This window comes from Leptidea sinapis, chromosome 25, assembly GCF_905404315.1.
Source record: "Leptidea sinapis chromosome 25, ilLepSina1.1, whole genome shotgun sequence".
Classification (NCBI taxonomy): domain Eukaryota; kingdom Metazoa; phylum Arthropoda; class Insecta; order Lepidoptera; family Pieridae; genus Leptidea; species Leptidea sinapis.
This window is the reverse complement of record NC_066289.1, coordinates 6,102,696-6,122,278: the sequence shown is the minus strand read 5'-3', so window position 1 is coordinate 6,122,278 and position 19,583 is coordinate 6,102,696. Positions and strand designations below refer to the sequence as shown.

The 19,583-nt window shown below is 35.0% G+C and overlaps 1 protein-coding gene across 1 annotated transcript; it reads left to right on the top strand.

Annotated features, from left to right (window-relative positions):
* The first annotated feature begins 1,546 nt into the window (after positions 1–1,546).
* On the top strand, positions 1,547–10,930 carry LOC126972122 (cuticle protein 3-like). The gene is made up of 4 exons (XM_050818716.1): positions 1,547–1,691; positions 3,552–3,735; positions 5,024–5,251; positions 10,768–10,930. The coding sequence occupies exons 1-4, from the start codon at positions 1,683–1,685 to the stop codon at positions 10,869–10,871; spliced, it is 525 nt and encodes a 174-aa protein (XP_050674673.1). The 5' UTR covers positions 1,547–1,682; the 3' UTR covers positions 10,872–10,930.
* Positions 10,931–19,583: the final 8,653 nt, after the last annotated feature.

Here is a 19,583-nt window from a genome sequence, read left to right as displayed (position 1 = left end):
TGAGAATCGGCCAACATCTATTTTTATGGCAATACAACGTTTGCTGGGTCAGTTAGTATATGTTGAAAATTTCTTTAAATTTTTTTGTGTTGATGGTCTCATAGTAAGTAAGTTTTTTACAGTGTATGCTGCTTTGTACTTGTAAATATTTTGAAAGTTTTATGTTTACTTTTTTTTCTTAACCTTAATAGTATTTTTATTGTATCGCTTTGCGTTAATTATATTTCAAAAATATTTTGTTAAACGATAATTTACTCAAAAGTGGCAACTTGCCAATTTCTCTCATTAAAACAAGTTTCCGAAGTGGTGGTAAATAGAGAAATATTATATAAGTTTGACATTCATAAATGTAGGTTTTTTTAATCAGTTAAAAATGATTTTTAAATATATTATAACACGCAGCCAATAATATATTGCTCTGTAATAATTATTGGCTGAAATACTACCATCTCCAACCACGACATATTAAATATTTGTACTTTAAATCCAACATCATTCTGAGTACAATAAACTGACCACTTTTTTTATGGAAAAGAGAGGACAAACAAGCGTACGGGTCACCTGGTGTTAAGTGATCATCGCCGCCCACATTCTCTTGCAACACCTTGCAAAGCTCCTTGAAAACCGCACTGTAGAGGACCGCCGCACATCCAGATGGTGGGGATGAAATCCTAATTTGTGGCGAGTCGTGCGAAGGTGGAATTTAGCGGCAGAAATCAGGTGAAACAGCTCAACACTCCCCCTGATAAATGCGGTAGAAGACACACAATGAAGCGACGTTTCTACGCTTCGCCAAGTGATCCAGCCATTCACAGAGCACTGTGTCCCCGACAATTCGAGCTACTCTGCGATGCACGCGGTCAAATGGATCGAGCTGATACTGGGGTGCGCCAGACCAGAGATGACAGCAATATTCCATATATATAAAAAACAATATGGTTGCTGAATCCTTCGGAAACTAGAGAATAGACGCCTTAGTATTAACTCAATTATCACTAGATTAATTTTATCTTATCATCCCGATTCAATCTTATATTATAAAGATTTATAGATCTATTTGGGTTATTCTTTTGTTCAATGGAAGAGAAGAACAAACGAGCGTTTGGTTCACCTGATGTTCAGTGATCACCACTGCCTTCACTCTCCTGCAACACAAGAAGAAATCAGAAGGAAGGTTTGTGTCGTATCGTCCTGGAAAAATAGCGCAAAGAAGCTCAGTAATTTAGTTGTATGTGGCAAAAATTTCCTTGAAAACGGCACAGTAGAGGATAGACGAATATTTAAATTTATTATAAAAATTAAAAAGCAGCAAACCAAAAATTTGCAAGTATGATTAGATAGCATGTTTCGAAGTATTTTGAATGTATCGTAATAGTATATCAACGAGGCGAGTACATACCATTCATAAAGATTACTATCGCATTAACCTCCTTGTTACAAATTCACTTACAAATTTGCCTACTTATAAATGTAATGCAATAAAATGTTTCCAAAAAATACGATTTAATACAACGAGACAGAGGCGAGAATTGCTTGTAAGCGTTTGGAATGACTTCAAAACTGATGGTTCGGAATCTCTGAAGATCCTACGAAGACCTTGACACTGGTTCTATTGAAGCACCTATATAAACTGGGTGAGGCCTGATTGATATCATTCTTGAGGAGTTACCACAAGCAGCAACATGCAGTTGGTACGTCCCAATATTTTATATAATTATTCGTTTAATGATCTCTAATTCTTAGATCAATCACGATTTCTTTTCAAGCTTTTGAAATTCGGCCATTGTTTGTGAATCGTGTGAAAGCTTTCATTTTTTTGGATTGTTTCCGGTTTGTTTTGATTATTCTTTTTGTATATTTTTACCAAGAAAGACATTTGTTGCATAAATTTAAGATTTCATGTTACCAAAACATTCCTTACGATCATTCTTAGTATGGCAAATCTCTGAATTATCGTGACTCTTATCAATTAAATTTACTTTACTATGCAGTAAACTATTGTTTCTTTATAAGCAGCTTAATTAAACCAATTGTGAAAATTTATTTATTTGGTGATTCTTTCATTAAAAATGTGTAACATAAAATAGATTTTGTAAATTTTTTTTCATCTTTCTATAACATTATAAATTGAATTTTTACAAGTGTGAGTTTATGAGGACTGTGCTTTTTAAAGCTCTATCTATCACAAATGTGTTCCATTTCGTGTATCTTCTATGGCTATACATGCCTGCAAAAAACAATTCCTACTCTTTGATTAGCCTGTTGTTATAATTTTCTTGGGTAAATGCGCCATAATATTAAATTAATCTTTGTTTGTCGATGTTTAATGGGCGTAATTAGGCATAACACTGTTGCCTTAAACATTTCTCATAAGATGATAGAAGAATAATCATATAATATTTTTTTTATTTTCAAATCCGTTGGAAAGATAACTTTGCTAAATTCATACTCAACGCATTCGCCAGTTTTGCAAAGTGACCTAAAATAATTAGAAAAAGTAAGAAACTCAATACCAAGTTTTTAATCCCTGAAATATAAAAATTTTATCGTATAATGTTTGAATGTTCTGTCCGTATGTTTATTTAAACTCTCATGGACTCTCATTTTTTATTATAATATATTTAGTATAATTCGAAGATTTTAAATTGAAGAACTCTGTAACTACAACCGCCCTTGTTCGTGGCGCTAGTAACTTCGTCGAAATTCATTTATTTATTAAAATACAATGTAACATTACAGATTAAATCTAAACCGTTACAAAGATACCATGCTAAAGAAAGAAAACAATTAAAATAATAAACTAGTTATCTTTTTTATAGAGCTTACAGACATCATACTCTCAAATCTTTTCGTACATTCTTTGACCAAACGTCCCATCGAGCTGGCAAATAGATCACACTGTGGTGCTACCTCAAGTACAGAGTTTAGAAGACAGATGGCTCGAATTACATGCGTGTGCTTATGTGGTTGAATGTGTGTCGCCGAGCGCGTACGTACGTACAAAGAAACGGAGCAAACGTTGTAATAAGTATGTGCAGTCCACTTTGTCGCGAATTATTTTGTGATAAAATTTAGTAAGAGCCACGTACCTACGTAACTGCAGTGAATCAAAGACCAGATGTCCTTGTAATAATTTTTTTTTTACAATAAAACAACTGACTTCAAAAACACTAGTTCAAAACAATAGATAATATAATATTCACTAAAATGTATAAAAATAATTGCGTATTTTTATACAATCTATTTTATTAATTTAATAACCTTTAAATACTTATAGCAAATTTAAGACTTTTATGGTTTCCTCATGGATGCCATTGTCAGATCTGGATGCCAAATTACAATGGGACCACACGGGAAGCACCAGCTTTGAAATAAGAAAAGAATTATCAATATCGGTTCGAAAGTTTTGAGGTAACAAACATAAATAAAAGCATACCGACGAATTGAGAACCTCCTCCTTTTTTGATGTCGGTTAAAAAGAGTGTTTTAAGAGAACTATCAAAATACAGAAGTAGCTCTCATATTTCTACAAAATTTTAATATATTTTCAGATCATCATCGTCGCCATTGTCGGAGCTTGCGCCGCAGGGGCCATCCCCGGGTACAACCAGCCCCAGTATCGTCAGTATTACCAAGAAAGACCTCGTGCCGGTCTCGAGAGGAATGCCGCCATTCTGAGATCGGTATCTGATGCCAACGAGAACGGATATCACTACGCTTACGATACTGAAAATGGTATGTATTCTTAGACTTGGTGAATTGAAAATTTCGCTGTTGAATTTTATTAAATTGATTTTCAAATGAATGGAACACAGGGACGAGACGAGCAGGAAGTTCAGCTGATGGTAATTGATACGCCCTGCCCATTACAATGCAGTGCCAACACCCCAAAAACACTGAGTGGCACTACAATTGCGCTCGCCACCTTGACACATAAGATGTTGTCTCATTTGCCCAGTAATTTCACTAGCTACGGCGCCCTTCAGACCGGAACACAATAATGCTTACATATTACTGCTTCACGGCAGAAATAGGCGCCGTTGTGGTACCCATAATCTAGCCGACATCCTGTGGAAAGGAGCCTCCCACTGGTGACCAAAAAAAACGAAAAAGACTAACGTTTTTTTTTTTTTGCATTATTTGGTATATTACATCAATATTTTTAGAAGCTAGTTATGCAGTTTCTTCTATGATAATCATAATGTTACCACCAGGAGAAAACATAAAAAAATATAGCTACTTCTCGGTTAAGTCGAGTTAGTAAATTTTTTGTTGGGCGATGTATATGCTCAAGAACAATGTAAATGTACACTGCACAGGTGTTGTAAAATTCAAAGTAACATTTAAAAATAAGTTTGTGAAGGTTAAAATGGCATAAATGACTTTCTAAATGATATTAATACAACTTGCGAAAAGAACGACGGCATCCAGGATATACAATGAATTAATTATATTATAAAGCAAGTTTAGTTCAGAAATAAGCCCGTTCAGTATATCTACTCAGGTCTGAAGCACATCTTTTCGAATGGTTACAAGGCATAAAATTTTCTCAAAATTGATTCCTTTAGAATTCTTTTTGGTTGGTTCATTATATTGACGTTAAAATATTGATTTGGAATCCCATATTGAATAGAAGAATAGTATATATTATAAATCTTGAATTACAGAACTCTAGTTATACGAGCGTCTTATTATAATAATAATACCTACTATTTAAACTGTTGTGTTTTTAAAGTGATAGGGTTATCAGAAGTGAGGGTTCACTTCTGGGATTAATAATTCAACCTGAGAGTTGAACAAAGCATGCAAAATTTTATCACGGTACGTCACTCGACCGGTTAGCTAAGTTGGAAAAGCACTCGCATGGGACGCCAGAGAACGTGGGTTCGAGTCCCGCATCGTTCATAAAATTTGTTTTAAAATTTTATTTACCTACTATTTACTCATAAATACTACCTATCTACATTTTGAAATCAGGTTTAAATAGCAGTAATGTTATATTTATGTCTTAACAATTTTCCAGGAATCCAAGCCGAAGAAACTGGCGTAGAAAACAATGGAAACCAAGCCCAGGGTGGTTACTCATACACTGGGGACGACGGTCAGGTGTACAGCGTCAGATATACTGCTGACGTCAACGGCTTCCAAGCCTCAGGTGCTCACCTGCCGACCCCTCCACCTGTGCCCGAGGCTATCGCAAAGGCTCTACAAGAGAACGCAAGAGATGAAGCCTCCGGGATCTTTGATGATGGTAAGAACATGAATTATTATTTCAAAACCCCTTTATTTATTTTTTCGCAACAAAAGGTAGCCTATGTCCTCTTCGAAGCTCTGCTCTATCTTTGTATTAAATTATCGAAATCGGTTGAGTGCTTAAGGCGTGAAAGCGTAACAAACAAACTGACATTCACATTTATAATATTAGTAGGGATTAGGATTATATAAGAATAAAAGCTCAGCCTTTGTTGAGTCGTCGAAAGTGGGAATTAAATTTTTAATTGATTTTTAGTGAATTTGAAGTACACTAACTAACAATTTGTCTAAATATGTGTAGATATACTAAATTTTTCAATGCAGCAATGAAAGTAAGCGCTTTGCAATTTGATTACAGACAGTAAGAAATTCTGCCACAGATCGCACCCTTACTGTAAGTCGTTCAGGAGTCCCATTGATCATCATATTCGACTACGACAATTATTTGGTCATAACTATGTTATGGTAGATGACTTAAATAATAGGATACCATAAAAAAGATTCGGCCGAGTATCGTTAATTTGCTCCTAAAAATTGGAGAGTTCCGCTACTTTGTCATGGATTCCGTAATCAGAACCTAACCAAACTATCACCAAACTATCGTTGAAGTATATCCTTTCCAATAAAAAAAGATTCATCGATATCGGTTGGCGCGATATTGAGTGAATCGTAAATTTCATATATATGATCGCTATACGTATGTATACCAAATTTCAGACTTTTAATGGATTTCTCATGCCACTATCAGATCTGAAACAAATTACAATGGGACCACATGGGAAGCACCAGCTTTCAAATAAAAAAAGAATCATCAAATTCAGTTGATCCACTCGAAAGTTTTGAGGTAACAAACATAAAAAAAACATACCGACGAATTGAGAACCTCCTCCTTTTTAAAAGTCGGTTAAAAAAAAATTCATTTTGGTAATTTTAAAATAAGGGTGTAAAAGAAAGTAAATATAGTGTATACTGAGCTTCTTGAGTGATTTGTAGAATACTATTTTATAGTGTGGATCTGTTTTAGTAACACCAAGCATTTATAGTTGAATAAATATTATAACGACGCTATGCTCAAGCATAACATTAACATTAAATTTCATATCACAATTATTATTTATTGCTTATAACTAGGCGTGAATCAAGGATTTGGTTTCGTATTTAGACAAGTAGAATTTATTGGTTTTGCTTTTCGTATTAATGCTAACTAAGCTAAGTTTTCATGTGAGTTTGATTCGATTGCTAGGTTTTCGTAATGGAATGATAAATTGAAATTTCATTTCATATAGAAGTTTGTTAATAATAATATAAATTTACCAGTGGGTGGCTTATTTGCATAGACTGTAGTAACACAGTCAAGAAGTAATGTTCAAGTATTTTTGTGTTTGAAATCAAATCAAAATCACTTCATGAAGGTCACGGAAATGACACTTATTTGAATGACACGGAATGAATTTTTAATTTTTTGAATTTACCGGATCTTCGTAAAGTGACAGTAAAATCTGATGATAAGATGTAACAAACTCATTGCCACTCTTTACAAACTATTTAAATTACAATATACGTAAAGTGATGTAACAATAATACTCAAACGTCAAAGAGTCAATGCCTAATACGAGTAAGTCAAAAAACTAAATGTAAACTAATACAAAATAAAAGTTTCTGTTTGTAAGGTGCTGTAACTTACTTGTGAAATAACTGGGCTAATTGGACTTACATGTGCAATACAAGTATATGTCTCGAAGTGACGAGGGCAATTGTATATGCTGTCTGTACCTAGAAGATAGAAATATAATGGTAAACAAGCAAGGTTTCTTGTACCAAAACTGTTCAACAGTACATGTTAAAAATTGAGACCAACACCAAAAGTGAATACAAAAGTTACATTCTCGCTCATTTGCTAAAAAATTGAGGGGAAAGCCGGAGGTAATTTAATATCCGTATAACTATGGGAGCTTTTTCTCTGTCAACAAACTGCTATTCAGTTTGGCGGAGGATTGTATTTGTATTGTATAAAGTATTTGGGGTGAATAAAGGTTTTTCTTAGATAAATAAATAAAACAATAATTGCGATGCGAGTATCGAGTAGAAAAAGGTTTCATCCTAATATTGATAAGAAATGGAATGCAAATGATGGTAATCTATGAATACGTATTATCATTCCTGCCGCCGAATTCCACCTTCGCACGGCACGCCAGAAATTAGGATATCATCCCCACCATCTGAGTGTGAGGCATTCCTCCACAGTGCGGTTTTCAAGTAACTTTCTTCCACGTACGAGTAAGCTGCGGACTGAGCTTTCCTTGTGCGGTATTTCTGGTACGATGTAACATGGGTACCTTCAAAAAGAGCGCGTACACGTTCCTTAAAGGGTGGCAGTGCTCCTGTGATTCCTCTGGTGTTGCAAGAGAATGTGGGCGGCGGTGATCGCACACCAGGTGACCCGTACGCTCGATTGTCCGCTCTTCCATAAAAAAACGTATTACTATAAGACCGCCGGGTCTGTAGGCCCAGTTTGCAATTCCGCAACATAAAAAAATTTTTGTAATATTTAGTGACGATCTGGATCCGTTAAAGTTATCAGAAGAATACAAAGATGAGATTATCCCAATGAGTGACACGGCTTGCCCAATCCTATACCTGCACCACTCATAAATCTTGTCATATTTGTTGCACTCTCTAGATGTGGCAGGCTATCTCCTAATTCCTCCTCCTCGCTTCGCCTCATTGCTGAGGGTCATGATTTCTATGAGGATTCAACTTTTTGATAATAGTTTGCCAAATGTGACGTGCAGTGCGTCATGAAGTCCGGTATCGTCGTCCATCTACCTTCCCAGTAACCATCACTTGATTGAGGTTGTGGCCATCTTCTCTGGCGATATTTCCAAAGAACCTTTATAATTCTCGGTGGCAGATGGAATGAGAGCCTTTTACACCTACAGTGTGAAGGATGGATTGGTTGGTGCGGAATGCTGTCCAAGGGATTTGAAGCATCTTCCTCCAGCACCACATCCCTTAGGCATCAATCCGATATCTGTCGTCATTGTTGAGTGTCCATCTCTCAGCCCCATAGCTATAGATGGAAAAAAATTGAGTGTTGACTAGCCTCATTTTAGTTTTTCGTGGGATGTTTGGTTTTTCTCCTAACACAACCCCAACAATTGCAAATTAGGTAATTTTATTTATAGCTCTTTGAAAAGTATTTATACATATATGAAATAGTGTATAATAAAAATTTTTGATACTAATTTATAAAATGTGTTTTTTAACCCCATAATAACACATAAATAACATATTTTTAATTTCCCAATTTCAAAAGGCTTCTGTCTAATTTCAACATTAATAAAACAGCTTTTACAGTTGTGTTCCGCGAAGCATATAATTATGATTTCAAGCCATCAAGTAATTACACCACAGTTCATATAACTCACACTGCCAAGTGAATCCTATTAATTATGACAATCTATCAATGTAACCTTTATTAATTCTGTACAGCCTCAGGCAACACATTGAGTTTTTATTATTACGCAAATGTATTGAACGGAAGCGACCTGATTGTAAATTGATTGGTTGTCATTATTGATTGCAAGGAGTTTCTTTAATATTAGGGGTTAAATAAAGTATGTAATTGCTGATTTGTACTGATAAATTGAAATTAGTTTTATTTTTATTTTACATTTTTATTTAATCAAAATAATTAACATTGTTATCTATACATTGCTGCCATCTCACGACCTGTATAGCCGAGTGGCTAGCGATCCTACCTACTAAGCTAGAGGTCCCGGGTTCGAATCCCGGTAGGTGCAAGCATTTATATGATGAATATGGATGTTTGTTTCCGAGTCATGGATGTTTAAATGTATTTTTGTATGTTTATATAAATTTATGTATGTTTCAGTAAGTATTAAATATATCATTGTCTTGTAACCCATAACACAGGCTATATATGCTTAACATGCGGCAAGATAATTTGTGTGAAGTGTGTCAATATTATTATTATCTAATATGAAAAGTCATTAGTATCTTTGCGATAGAACGGTAGTGATCTAGATTCGTCTGTGTGAAAGCATTTTGTACTGCTTCCTGAGAAGAAAACTTTTTATCACGTAGAAAATTGTCGAAATCACGAAAAAAGTGGTAGTCCGTTGGAGCTAGGTCTGGCGATCATTATTAAAAAAAATCGCATGAATAATCAGATTTAATCCTAAAATACACCATACATTTGTAAGTTCTTATGTATACATACTAGCTTTTACCCGTGACTTCGTCCACATATTAGGTGGTGTTTCAATGCTACAACGTGCAAACCTTCTTGCGGGTGAAATTTTATCCGTTATTGACTGGCCTCTACTCGATAAAAGGAATATTCCTACCAAATTATGTCTCAGGGCCTTATGGTGTCAGAGATATCGCGATGTGATAGGTGGAAATCTCTTACATATATTAAACAGATAGATATATTAGATAGATGGATAGATCGAGTAGCTGTTGTTTACAGATGTAATATAATTCAAGTTTATCCAAAACTATAATAACAATAAGTATAAATCTTATATATAAAATTCTCGTGTCACAATGTTAGTTACTTTACTCCTTCGAAACGGCTTTAGTGATTTTTACCAAATTTAATATGCATATTCAGTAGGTCTGAGAATCGGCTACTATCTATTTTTCATTCCCCTAAATGTTAATGATGGTCCCTAAATTTATTTTTTATTTTTTTGGACATATATTTTTGTTTTTATTTTTTTTTATGATAAAACATCAACCCTCTACGGTCAACACCTATTTTTGTATCGCAATTTTTATATTATTCTTTCCTATCCACATCTTACAATAATTGTAATACGATAAATTTGGTAGAATTGAGAATCGGTTGCATCTACTTTTTACACGCCAAAAATATTTTTATTACTTTATATAGAAATATAACGTTTGCTGGGTCAGCTAGTAATAATATAATAACAATAAATAATGAATAAGAATTAAAACAAATCATTGTTAGTGTTAAATATGTGCTAATTAATTACAAGGTATTGATTCAAAACAATTGTTAAAAACGGTTGTTGGGAATGGTTATAACATAAATGGTTTTCTTAATTATACCACAGACTGGGAATGAAGCCATTACATTGTATTCCATATTTTTATATAAAAAAGCCCCTAGAGTTACTTGCGCCCGTTCTTCTCAGGTCTGAGGCAGTCTACGAGTATTTTGAATGGGTGGTAGTTTTTCACGTTACGTTAAATAAGTGATTTTGAATGAAAATATTTGAATTTGAATGAGAACTGTTTGTTAAGTTTTTTTTAATAAATTTCTATTCTATATTTTATATATTTCATCACCCAAGCGCTGGCAGCTATCTCGGTCAACGGATCAGCCTAGTTATCCCACGCAGAAATGCTGCCAGTATTCTTGGTACGCTTCCTAATGATAGTTTTAATTTTATGTAGTCATAGTATTGTAAATATAGTTATAAGATTTGATTTTTTCATCATATTAATGTTCACTTACAGGCAGCTACCACGACGGAAAGTACGAGTCAGGAGTGTTCGCCGCTCGCGGCTACAACCAACAACGGCTCGTCGCACCTGGATTCAGACAACCTTACCACTTCTGAACAGTGCCATCCATAGCAATAAGTACCATAATCCAATAAAGTCATATTTTTATACACAATTCTTTGTTTGAATGCATTAATTCAAATTTTCTTGCGAGTGTTACACATTTAACTACACATGCCAAAAAAGAAGAAGGCACTGTCAGTAAATTTTGCCAAAAACCATCTGTCTACAGCAAATACCATCTCCGAATGGCACTAAACTTCATAATATGAAAAATACTATCTCGACTCCTGTCAACCGCAGTCCCCCTGAAAACGTGCTCTGAAAAGTTCACGAAACGTCGGGTTAGCTAAAGCAATAATAAAAATGTAAAAACACTGTTACAATTACACGCGTTTGATAGTAAAGTTTTGGCGTAGATAGAGAGGAATGTGAAGCTTAAAAAGATGTATAGTAAGTTAAATAGAATGGAGTTTGGTTATGTTAGAGTTTGGATGAAAGTAGATGGACTGCTGTCGAGCTCAGAAGGGAACAAGTCAAGAGTATCAAGAAACAGAGCGGTTTTAAAAGGGTTGTTCCGAGTGCTAGGAACCAGTAAAGAGGCAAATGGATTGTTGTACTGTGTAGTGACAACATTCAGAAGTTCATTTTATTTATTTATTTATAACAGTAAGGGATGAGATGAGCAAAACGTTCAGCTGATGTTATTTGATGTTGATTACAATGCAGTGCCATTCAGGCTTCTTGAAAAACCCAAAAATTCTGAATGGCACTACAATTGCGCTCATCACCTTGAGACATTAAATGTTAAGTCTCATTTGCCCAGTTATTCACCAGCTACGGCGCCCTTCAGACAGAAACACAATAATGCTCACACATTACTGCTTCACAGAAATAGGCGCCGTTGCATAATCTATCCGGCATCCTGGGCAAAGCCTCATTCGAGAAATGAGTAAAATATAGAAGTGCTGATATAAAAGTGAAGATATAAGTGCAGGGTACCGAAAGATATTTCATAGCTTAATTTATGACATCTTAAAGTAATTCCCAAAACCATAGAGTAGGTATATGAGTCTTGACAACAAGCAAGATATAAATTATATAGGCATGTTGCAACCACAGCGATATTAAGAGGAGTAATAGGACAAAAGAAACATGCAATTTTTGATTCAAATAGATAAGCGCGTGGCACGGAGCAAGTAAGTGCAGTTACATGATTAATTTTGTAGTTTTTATTTGATTTAATTTGGTGTCGAGACTCTTGGTCCGTGGGGCCCAGAGGCACGGAGAATGTACAAAGCGTATTCGCGCCTTGAAAGGGTTACTCGAAACCCAAGCGGCAGCTATTTCGGTCAACAGATCAGCCGAGCTCTCCAACGCGGAAATGCTGCCAGTATTCTTGGTACGCTTCCCCGTATTATTTATATAGATAGTTTTTATTTTATGTAATCATAGTATTGTAAATATAGTTATAAGATTTGTTTCGTTTGAATAAATAAATTTTAAATGATTACTATCGATATAGAATTATTTTACGGATTTAATACATTTTTTCACTTTGTTTAAATATTATTAGAATTTGTTTTTCTCTAATAACGCTGCTTTGGTGTCTAGAAAATTAATTAAAATAAATATCCAGTGTGGAGAATTAAAATAGAGTTACATTCAGAAATTTTAATACCATGAAAAAATGCTGTATATTATAAAATCTTGCTTCAGTGTTTGGTATTTACTTGTTATAATAAAATGGTTTTTCATATGATGATATGGGACGCACTTCTTTGTAAGTCGGCCTTTGATGATCTTTTGATCTCATCTATTGACAGAACAGAGCGTGCTCGTCTTCTGCGCCGATTGGAATGCTACTTGACAATATGACATTGTCAATATGCGTATCACTACGGCTAGGTATAAAATTGAATGAACCACATCGATGTAGATGTGACTTTCAGGTGATGCTCTTGGGCGCCACGGGTTATCCTGTCTGAAATCGGCAGGCCGTATCAGTCGTCACGCCAGCATTAATGCAGTCATCCGCAGGGCATTTTCCGCTCTTAATACACCTGCTGTTTTCGAGCCAAATGGTTTTATCAGCCGCGATGGCAAGAGTCCTGATGGAATGACGCTGGTGGCTTGGGTACGGGGAAGGGCGCTGGTGTGGAAAGCGACTTGCTTTGACACTTTGACTTTTTCCGGCTCTCCTACTCATCAGGCGTAGTCCCGAAATTATGGAAGGCTTTGACACTCTGGCTCCTTCTCATGTCCAAGTTACCTCAGTTGGTGCTGGGGCTGCTGCTTCGACTGCCGAAGACGGCAAGCGTCGCAAATGTGTTGGTCTCAGTGAGTCATACATCATTGCGACACCAAATGTCGAGACACTTGGCCCGTGGGGCTCAGAGGCGCGGAGAATGTTCAAAATACTATCTTCGCGCCTCAATAAGGCTACTGAAAACCCAAGTGCTGGCAGCTATCTCGGTCAACGGATCAGCCTAGCTATCCAACGCGGAAATGCTGCCAGTATTTTAGGTACGCTTCCACGTGATGATAGTTTTAATTTTATGTAGTCATAGTATTGTAAATATAGTTATAAGATTTGTTTTGTTTGAATAAATGTTATTATGACGTAATAAATTTTTTTTTCGAGAGGAGCAAAATACATTTACGTATTGAAGACCCCGAAACGGAGCCCATATGTCGGGCTCGAGTGTAAACACCCCCTACCGACTAAATAACCTCCTATGTGCTGATAGCCCTAAAGCGAAGCCGGGCGGGGGCCTTGGAGGCCGAGACGTAATGTTATCTAAAATTTATATGTATTTATTTATTGGTTTTTATTTCTCAGCAATAAATTAAAAAGGAATTATATACCAAATTTCTATGTTTATTTGGTTATAATACGGGCCTTTAATCTAGTCTAATCATACCCTATAGATTTACGCACTATTTCCATGGGAAATTTAGTCACTGTTTGTTCTAAGAAACTTCTTCAGCATTTCAATATCAGCATGTCGTTTAGAGCAGTTTAAGTCATTCAAAACTGACTTTTATTTGCAGTCCAAAGGGTACTGATCTAGGCTAGACGACCTACCAGTGTTACGCTTTTATTATAATAATAATAAAAAAATATAATTTTACTTTATATAAAATGATCCATAGTGCAAACACAATAAAAATTAAATAACAATATAAATTACAAATAGAAACTAAATGGCAAACTCTACCCATCGTCGGTACATTCAAAGTTTGTAAGTCAAAGTCAAACAAACTTTATTCAATTAAGCTTAAGTTCAGCGCTTTTGAATCGTCACTATAAATTTTTCTTTTAAATAACTGAATCTACCATATGTTCGGAAAAAGTAGAGCTTGTGACAAGGACATACTAGAATTTCAACGGCCAATCTTTTATCTCTTTCATTACTGACAGCATCAGCCTATCAGACAGATCCCTGATAAAGGCATTATTACACGTCTCAAACCTGGACATGAACGATGCAATTGTTTTACGTTGAATGGCATTAAAAGAATCGACCCTAGCCTCCGCGTCATTTCTGACGCACTGTGACATTGTTTCAGGCGCATGAGGAATCGGACAATGTTATGAATTCCGGAAGTGGATTTACAGCCTAGCTTGTGTAGTTTGTACCTTGTGACCAGATGTAGAGCCTTGTTGGCAAGTCCAAAGGAAATTTAAAAAGCTAACAAGTTTTATACAGTCTCTTGATAAACTTAGGCGAAAATCTTAACTTATTTTCACAAAAACGAAACTTTGTGAGTCCCTGATAAGATACCTTCCACCAAACCATGACTGACGCAGGATGTTGACCACGTTGCAGTTTGTGGCCACATGTGAAGCTTCTTTGGAGTTAGGAGCATACAATTTTTCATTTTGCTTGTTGTAGAGCTCCTTAATCGTACCTCTTACCCGCGTATCAAGACAGCAAGCATTTTGATTGAGCCACTCTCTTCAACTCTACTTTTTTAAAAATATATATTACAATGATACCCGTTGGGGCAGTAAAGTCCTCGTATAGAAGCCACGTACCGGAAGACGAGGGTTGGTAGCTCCCCACAAGATAGACCGACGATCTGGTGAAGATCGCCGGAACAGATTGGATGAGGGCAGCGCAGGACCGATCGTCTTGCGATCTTTGGGGGAGGCCTTTGTCCAGCAGTAGACGTCTTCTGGGTGAAATGATGATAGTGATGCGATGATATGCGTCGATAAACACCAAGTTTTAGGTCTTCTTTGATACGCGAATGAAGCACAGCGTGAATTTCCGATTCTTGCGATAACATTTTTGTTTCTAAATTGAATAAATCTTAATTCATAATTCGTTTATTACTCTAACATCGCATTCCATATTAATTAAAACAAACCTCAAATACCATATTATTTGATATGAAAATTTTGTGTTAAGATGCGATAACTATGATTTTAGGGTCTCTCCGTTTCTTGCGATACAAATATTGTTTCTAAATTGAATAAATCTTAATACATTAATCGTTTATTCCTGTAACATTTCAATATTAATTGAAACAAGCCTCAAATACGATATTATTTAGTGTATGATACAACGACTCAGATTTTAGGATAAATAAACAATTAGTAAAACCATTGACAAGTTCTATGCGTAGATGATTGCGTATTTTGTGTGCTATATTATCACGAAACTAAAATTATTAATCAAAATGTATTTGATTTTGAAATCTAAAAAGCTATTCCCTGCAGAAAACCTGACTCCCCAAAATGCTTGGGTGTCGTATTCATTTACAAAAAGAAAAAGTAGGTAATTTTTAAACAATTAATTAACAACTCACTTCTAGGATTAATAAACAAATAAAAGTTGAAATCAAAATTTTAGGAACAATGCGGGACTCAACAAAGCATATAAGATTTTATGACGATACGTCACTCGAACGGTTAGCTCAGTTGGCAGTGCACTGGCACGGAACGCTAGAGGTCGTGGGTTCGAGTCCCGCATAGTTCATAAAATTTTGTTTTCAAATTTGATTAAAGTAATTTTTGTTAATCTATTGAAATTAACAGTATTCATGTATAATTATTTATTTATTTATTTATTTATTTTATTTATTTATTTATTAAGGCTTACCAACTAGATACATAATAAAAAAATTAAACATTATTAAACATTAATAAGTGTTACTATTTACATATCTAAATTAAAGGTATGCACATCGTTACTAAACTAAAAAACTAATGCTAAAAACAAATTAGAAAAATAACAATAATGAATTTACTACTAATACTACATAGTTACTAATCTATATTTTGGCCTTTTAATGACAAGGACACCTGTTTTTTATAAAAGTTAATATTTGAAAATACATCGATGTTATTATCTAATTTAAATATTTTATTATAGCTTATACATATGAGTTGAATGGGAGAGTTCAATCCGTAGTTATTTCTATAAAATTTGATAAATATTGGGGAATAAGTACCTATTCGACAATTAAATGACGGTACACAAATGCCTATATTTTGAAGAATATCTGGACAGTCTATTAGGTTGTTTATGAGTTTGTAAAGAAAAATCAACTGGGCCGCCTTTCTACGCATTTCCAGGGAATCAATTTCAAGATTAATTAGCCTTTTTTGGTAATCATAAATATGATAGGTTTTATCGATATAACTGAGTCTAGACACGAATTTTTTCTGCACTAATTCTATTCGAGCTATGTATTTTTTGTAGTTTGGACACCAAATTACTGAGTTATATTCAAGGATAGGTCTTACTAAAAGTCTCGAGTATTTAGAAAAATAAAACCAAGCATTTTATGACTTTTTTGTGCAATTTTATCAATGTGGCTGTGAAAACTAAGTTCATTGTCTATAATTACGCCTAGATCTTTAATTTCATCAGTATTTTTAATCAAAACGCCGTCTATATTATACGTGGTTTTAAACTTTATATGCTTCCTTGATATTTTTAAATGATTGCATTTATTTTTATTAAGCTGCATAAGGTTTGTAGCGCACCAAAGTGACACACGATCGATATCATTTTGTAGCTTAGTTTGATCAAGACGGCAATTCACTGTTCGATATATTTTTAGATCATCAGCATATAATTCATAACTAGAATCAATAATATTTTTTGAAATATCGTTAATAAAAAGTGTGAAAAGTAACGGGCCCAAATGAGAGCCTTGGGGGACACCAGAAAGTTGCTGAAATTCATTGGAATGATATCCACTGAGTTTGACAACCAGTGGTCGATGTGATAAGTAAGATTTTAACCACGCTAGAATTTGTTTCGGAATTGTGTACATACACTGGCCTGCAAAAGTAAGTATCACACTTTTCAAATTATTTTTTTTTCTTAACTATAGAAGGTAGAGATTTAAGATTAAAAACGTTTTGTTGCAAATTTTATAGGCTTTAATACTTAGAAACTAAAATTATACATTAGTAACATTTTTAACTTAAAAAAGATAAAACAATGAAAATAGACATTTTTAGTTTAGTGTAAAAAAATTCAATTAAAATATATTACATGTTATTTAATTTTTAATAACTGGTATTGCCTCCTCGAGCTCTGATTACAGCTTCGAGCCGGTATGGCATACTGAACACTAGGTTTCGGAGCCGATGTTGGGGAATATTCTCCCATTCTATTCTATTTTAGCCTCCCAAGCTCATCCCAGGCGTGTTCAATCGGGTTGAGATCAGGATTTCTTGATGGCCAAGCCATCACGCTGATACCGACCTCCTGAATATACTCTTGTACGATATGAGCCGTGTGTGGCCGGGCATTATCATGCATCAGCATCGATCCATCACCCATATCTGCTAAATACGGCCCTGCATACTCATTGAGAATCTCTTGAGCATATCTTTGCCCAGTGATGGTGCTATTTTCTATGGCTACTAGAGATCTAGTAGCACATCTGTGCGACCTTCTGAAGATATGCCAGCCCATACATATACACTGCCTCCACCGTATTGGACTCTCTCTGAGATGCAGGCTTGAAAGTATCGCTCACCAGGTCGCCTGTAAACACTTCGCCTTCCATCAGAAGTGTTAAGGGAGAATCGAGACTCATCTGCAAACAAAATTCTTGACCATTCTTCTTCATACCACTGCATGTGTTCACGGGCGTATCGCAGTCTCGCTACTCGATGCTGTCTCTCGAGTTTTGGGCCACTCGCTGGTCTTCGGGGTTTCAAATTTGCTTCAGCAAGTCTTCTTCTCACTGTACTGTCACTAATGTAGTCCCTCCGGGTCTGAAGTAGCTGTTGCTGGACTTCAACTGCATTTTGGTGGCGATTTCTTAACACAGTGGAAATAATATAACGATCTTCTCGGGCACTGGTACACCTGGGTCTGCCATTACAAGGTCTCGTCAGATGGTGCCCAGTCTCTTCGTACCTTCGCTTTACCTTCTGGACCGTTCGTACCGTCACACCCACCATTCTTGCAGTGCGACGCATACTGATGCCTAGTTCCAGAAAAGCCATGATCCTAGCACATTCTTCAACTGAAAGAGGCATGATAAATAAATGTTATGTGCTTTTTAGCGTTAATTTTTAAAACAAGACCCATCAATATTGAAAAAAATTTAAAACAGAAAGAAAAATGTGAATGGTAAAATTGTAATTCGGAAACGTCCACTTTGAAAAAGGAATGGTTTTGTTTTTGAAGTTTTTTTTCAGCCAATTCTTAAAAGAAGGTTACCGACTATAAAGTTTTTATGTACAAAATTAAATTCTCTTTGGAGTCCTTTTTATTTCGAAACTATATCTTGTGAACTTAAAACGTTATCCCAATTTTAAAAGTGTGATACTTACTTTTGAAGGCCAGTGTATTTTTAAGCTTTTTTAGTAATATGCAGTGATCAACTTTGTCAAATGCCTTACTAAAATCAGTATAAATTACGTCAACCTCATTTCCATCGCTTATTTTATCTATAATTGATCCAGTAAAATTTAACAAATTTATAAGAGTGGATCGATTTTTTACGAAACCGTGTTGTTTTTCCGTAATTAGATGTTTAGTTTGCCACGAAATGTGTGGATAAATAAGCGATTCAAATATTTTTGCAGGGGTGAACAAGACAGTGATAGGCCTATAATTTTTAATATCACATTTGTTGCCCTGTTTAAAAATTGGTACTACTAGACCTCGCTTCCATTCCGTCGGAAAGAATGAATTGTCTACAGATGCATTGTAAATGGCTGTTAGCGGCAATGAGAGTTCTGCTGCACAACTTTTGTAAAATATAGAGGGTATACCATCAATACCAGCTCCTTTATTTTTATCAAGTAAAATTAATTTACGTTTTACCTCTTCAGTTTTAATTTGTAATTTGTTATAATCGTTTTTGAAATTAGTTCTTAATAAGCTATTTGACGTAAATGAAGAAGATAGTGGTTTTATATAAACCGAAGAAAAATATTCTGCAAAACATTTTGCAATGTCATTGCCATCGTTTGCTGATATGTCATTATATTTCATCTCTGCAGGAAAGTTGGAATTATTGTCTCGCTTAGATTTTATATAAGACCAGAATGCTTTTGGATTTGTCTTAATATCGTTTTGAATTTTCATTATATATTTATCATAGGCCTTATTTAAGATAACTTGAGTTCTGTCTTTTAATAAATTATACTGTATTTTATCCATTTCATTTTTATAATTCTTGTATCGTCTACGAATTTTTTCTTTTTCATTTAGTAACCTAATAAGAGAATTTGTAAACCAAGGAGGGTATCTCGAATTTCGTTTACGCTTTAGGGGAATATG

What these genes read in the sequence shown, in the direction of transcription:
- LOC126972122 (XM_050818716.1), top strand. An exon ending in CGCTTACGATACTGAAAATG is followed by an intron (nt 3,736 to 5,023) that starts GTATGTATTCTT and finishes ACAATTTTCCAG; the next exon opens with GAATCCAAGCCGAAGAAACT. An exon ending in CTCCGGGATCTTTGATGATG is followed by an intron (nt 5,252 to 10,767) that starts GTAAGAACATGA and finishes GTTCACTTACAG; the next exon opens with GCAGCTACCACGACGGAAAG.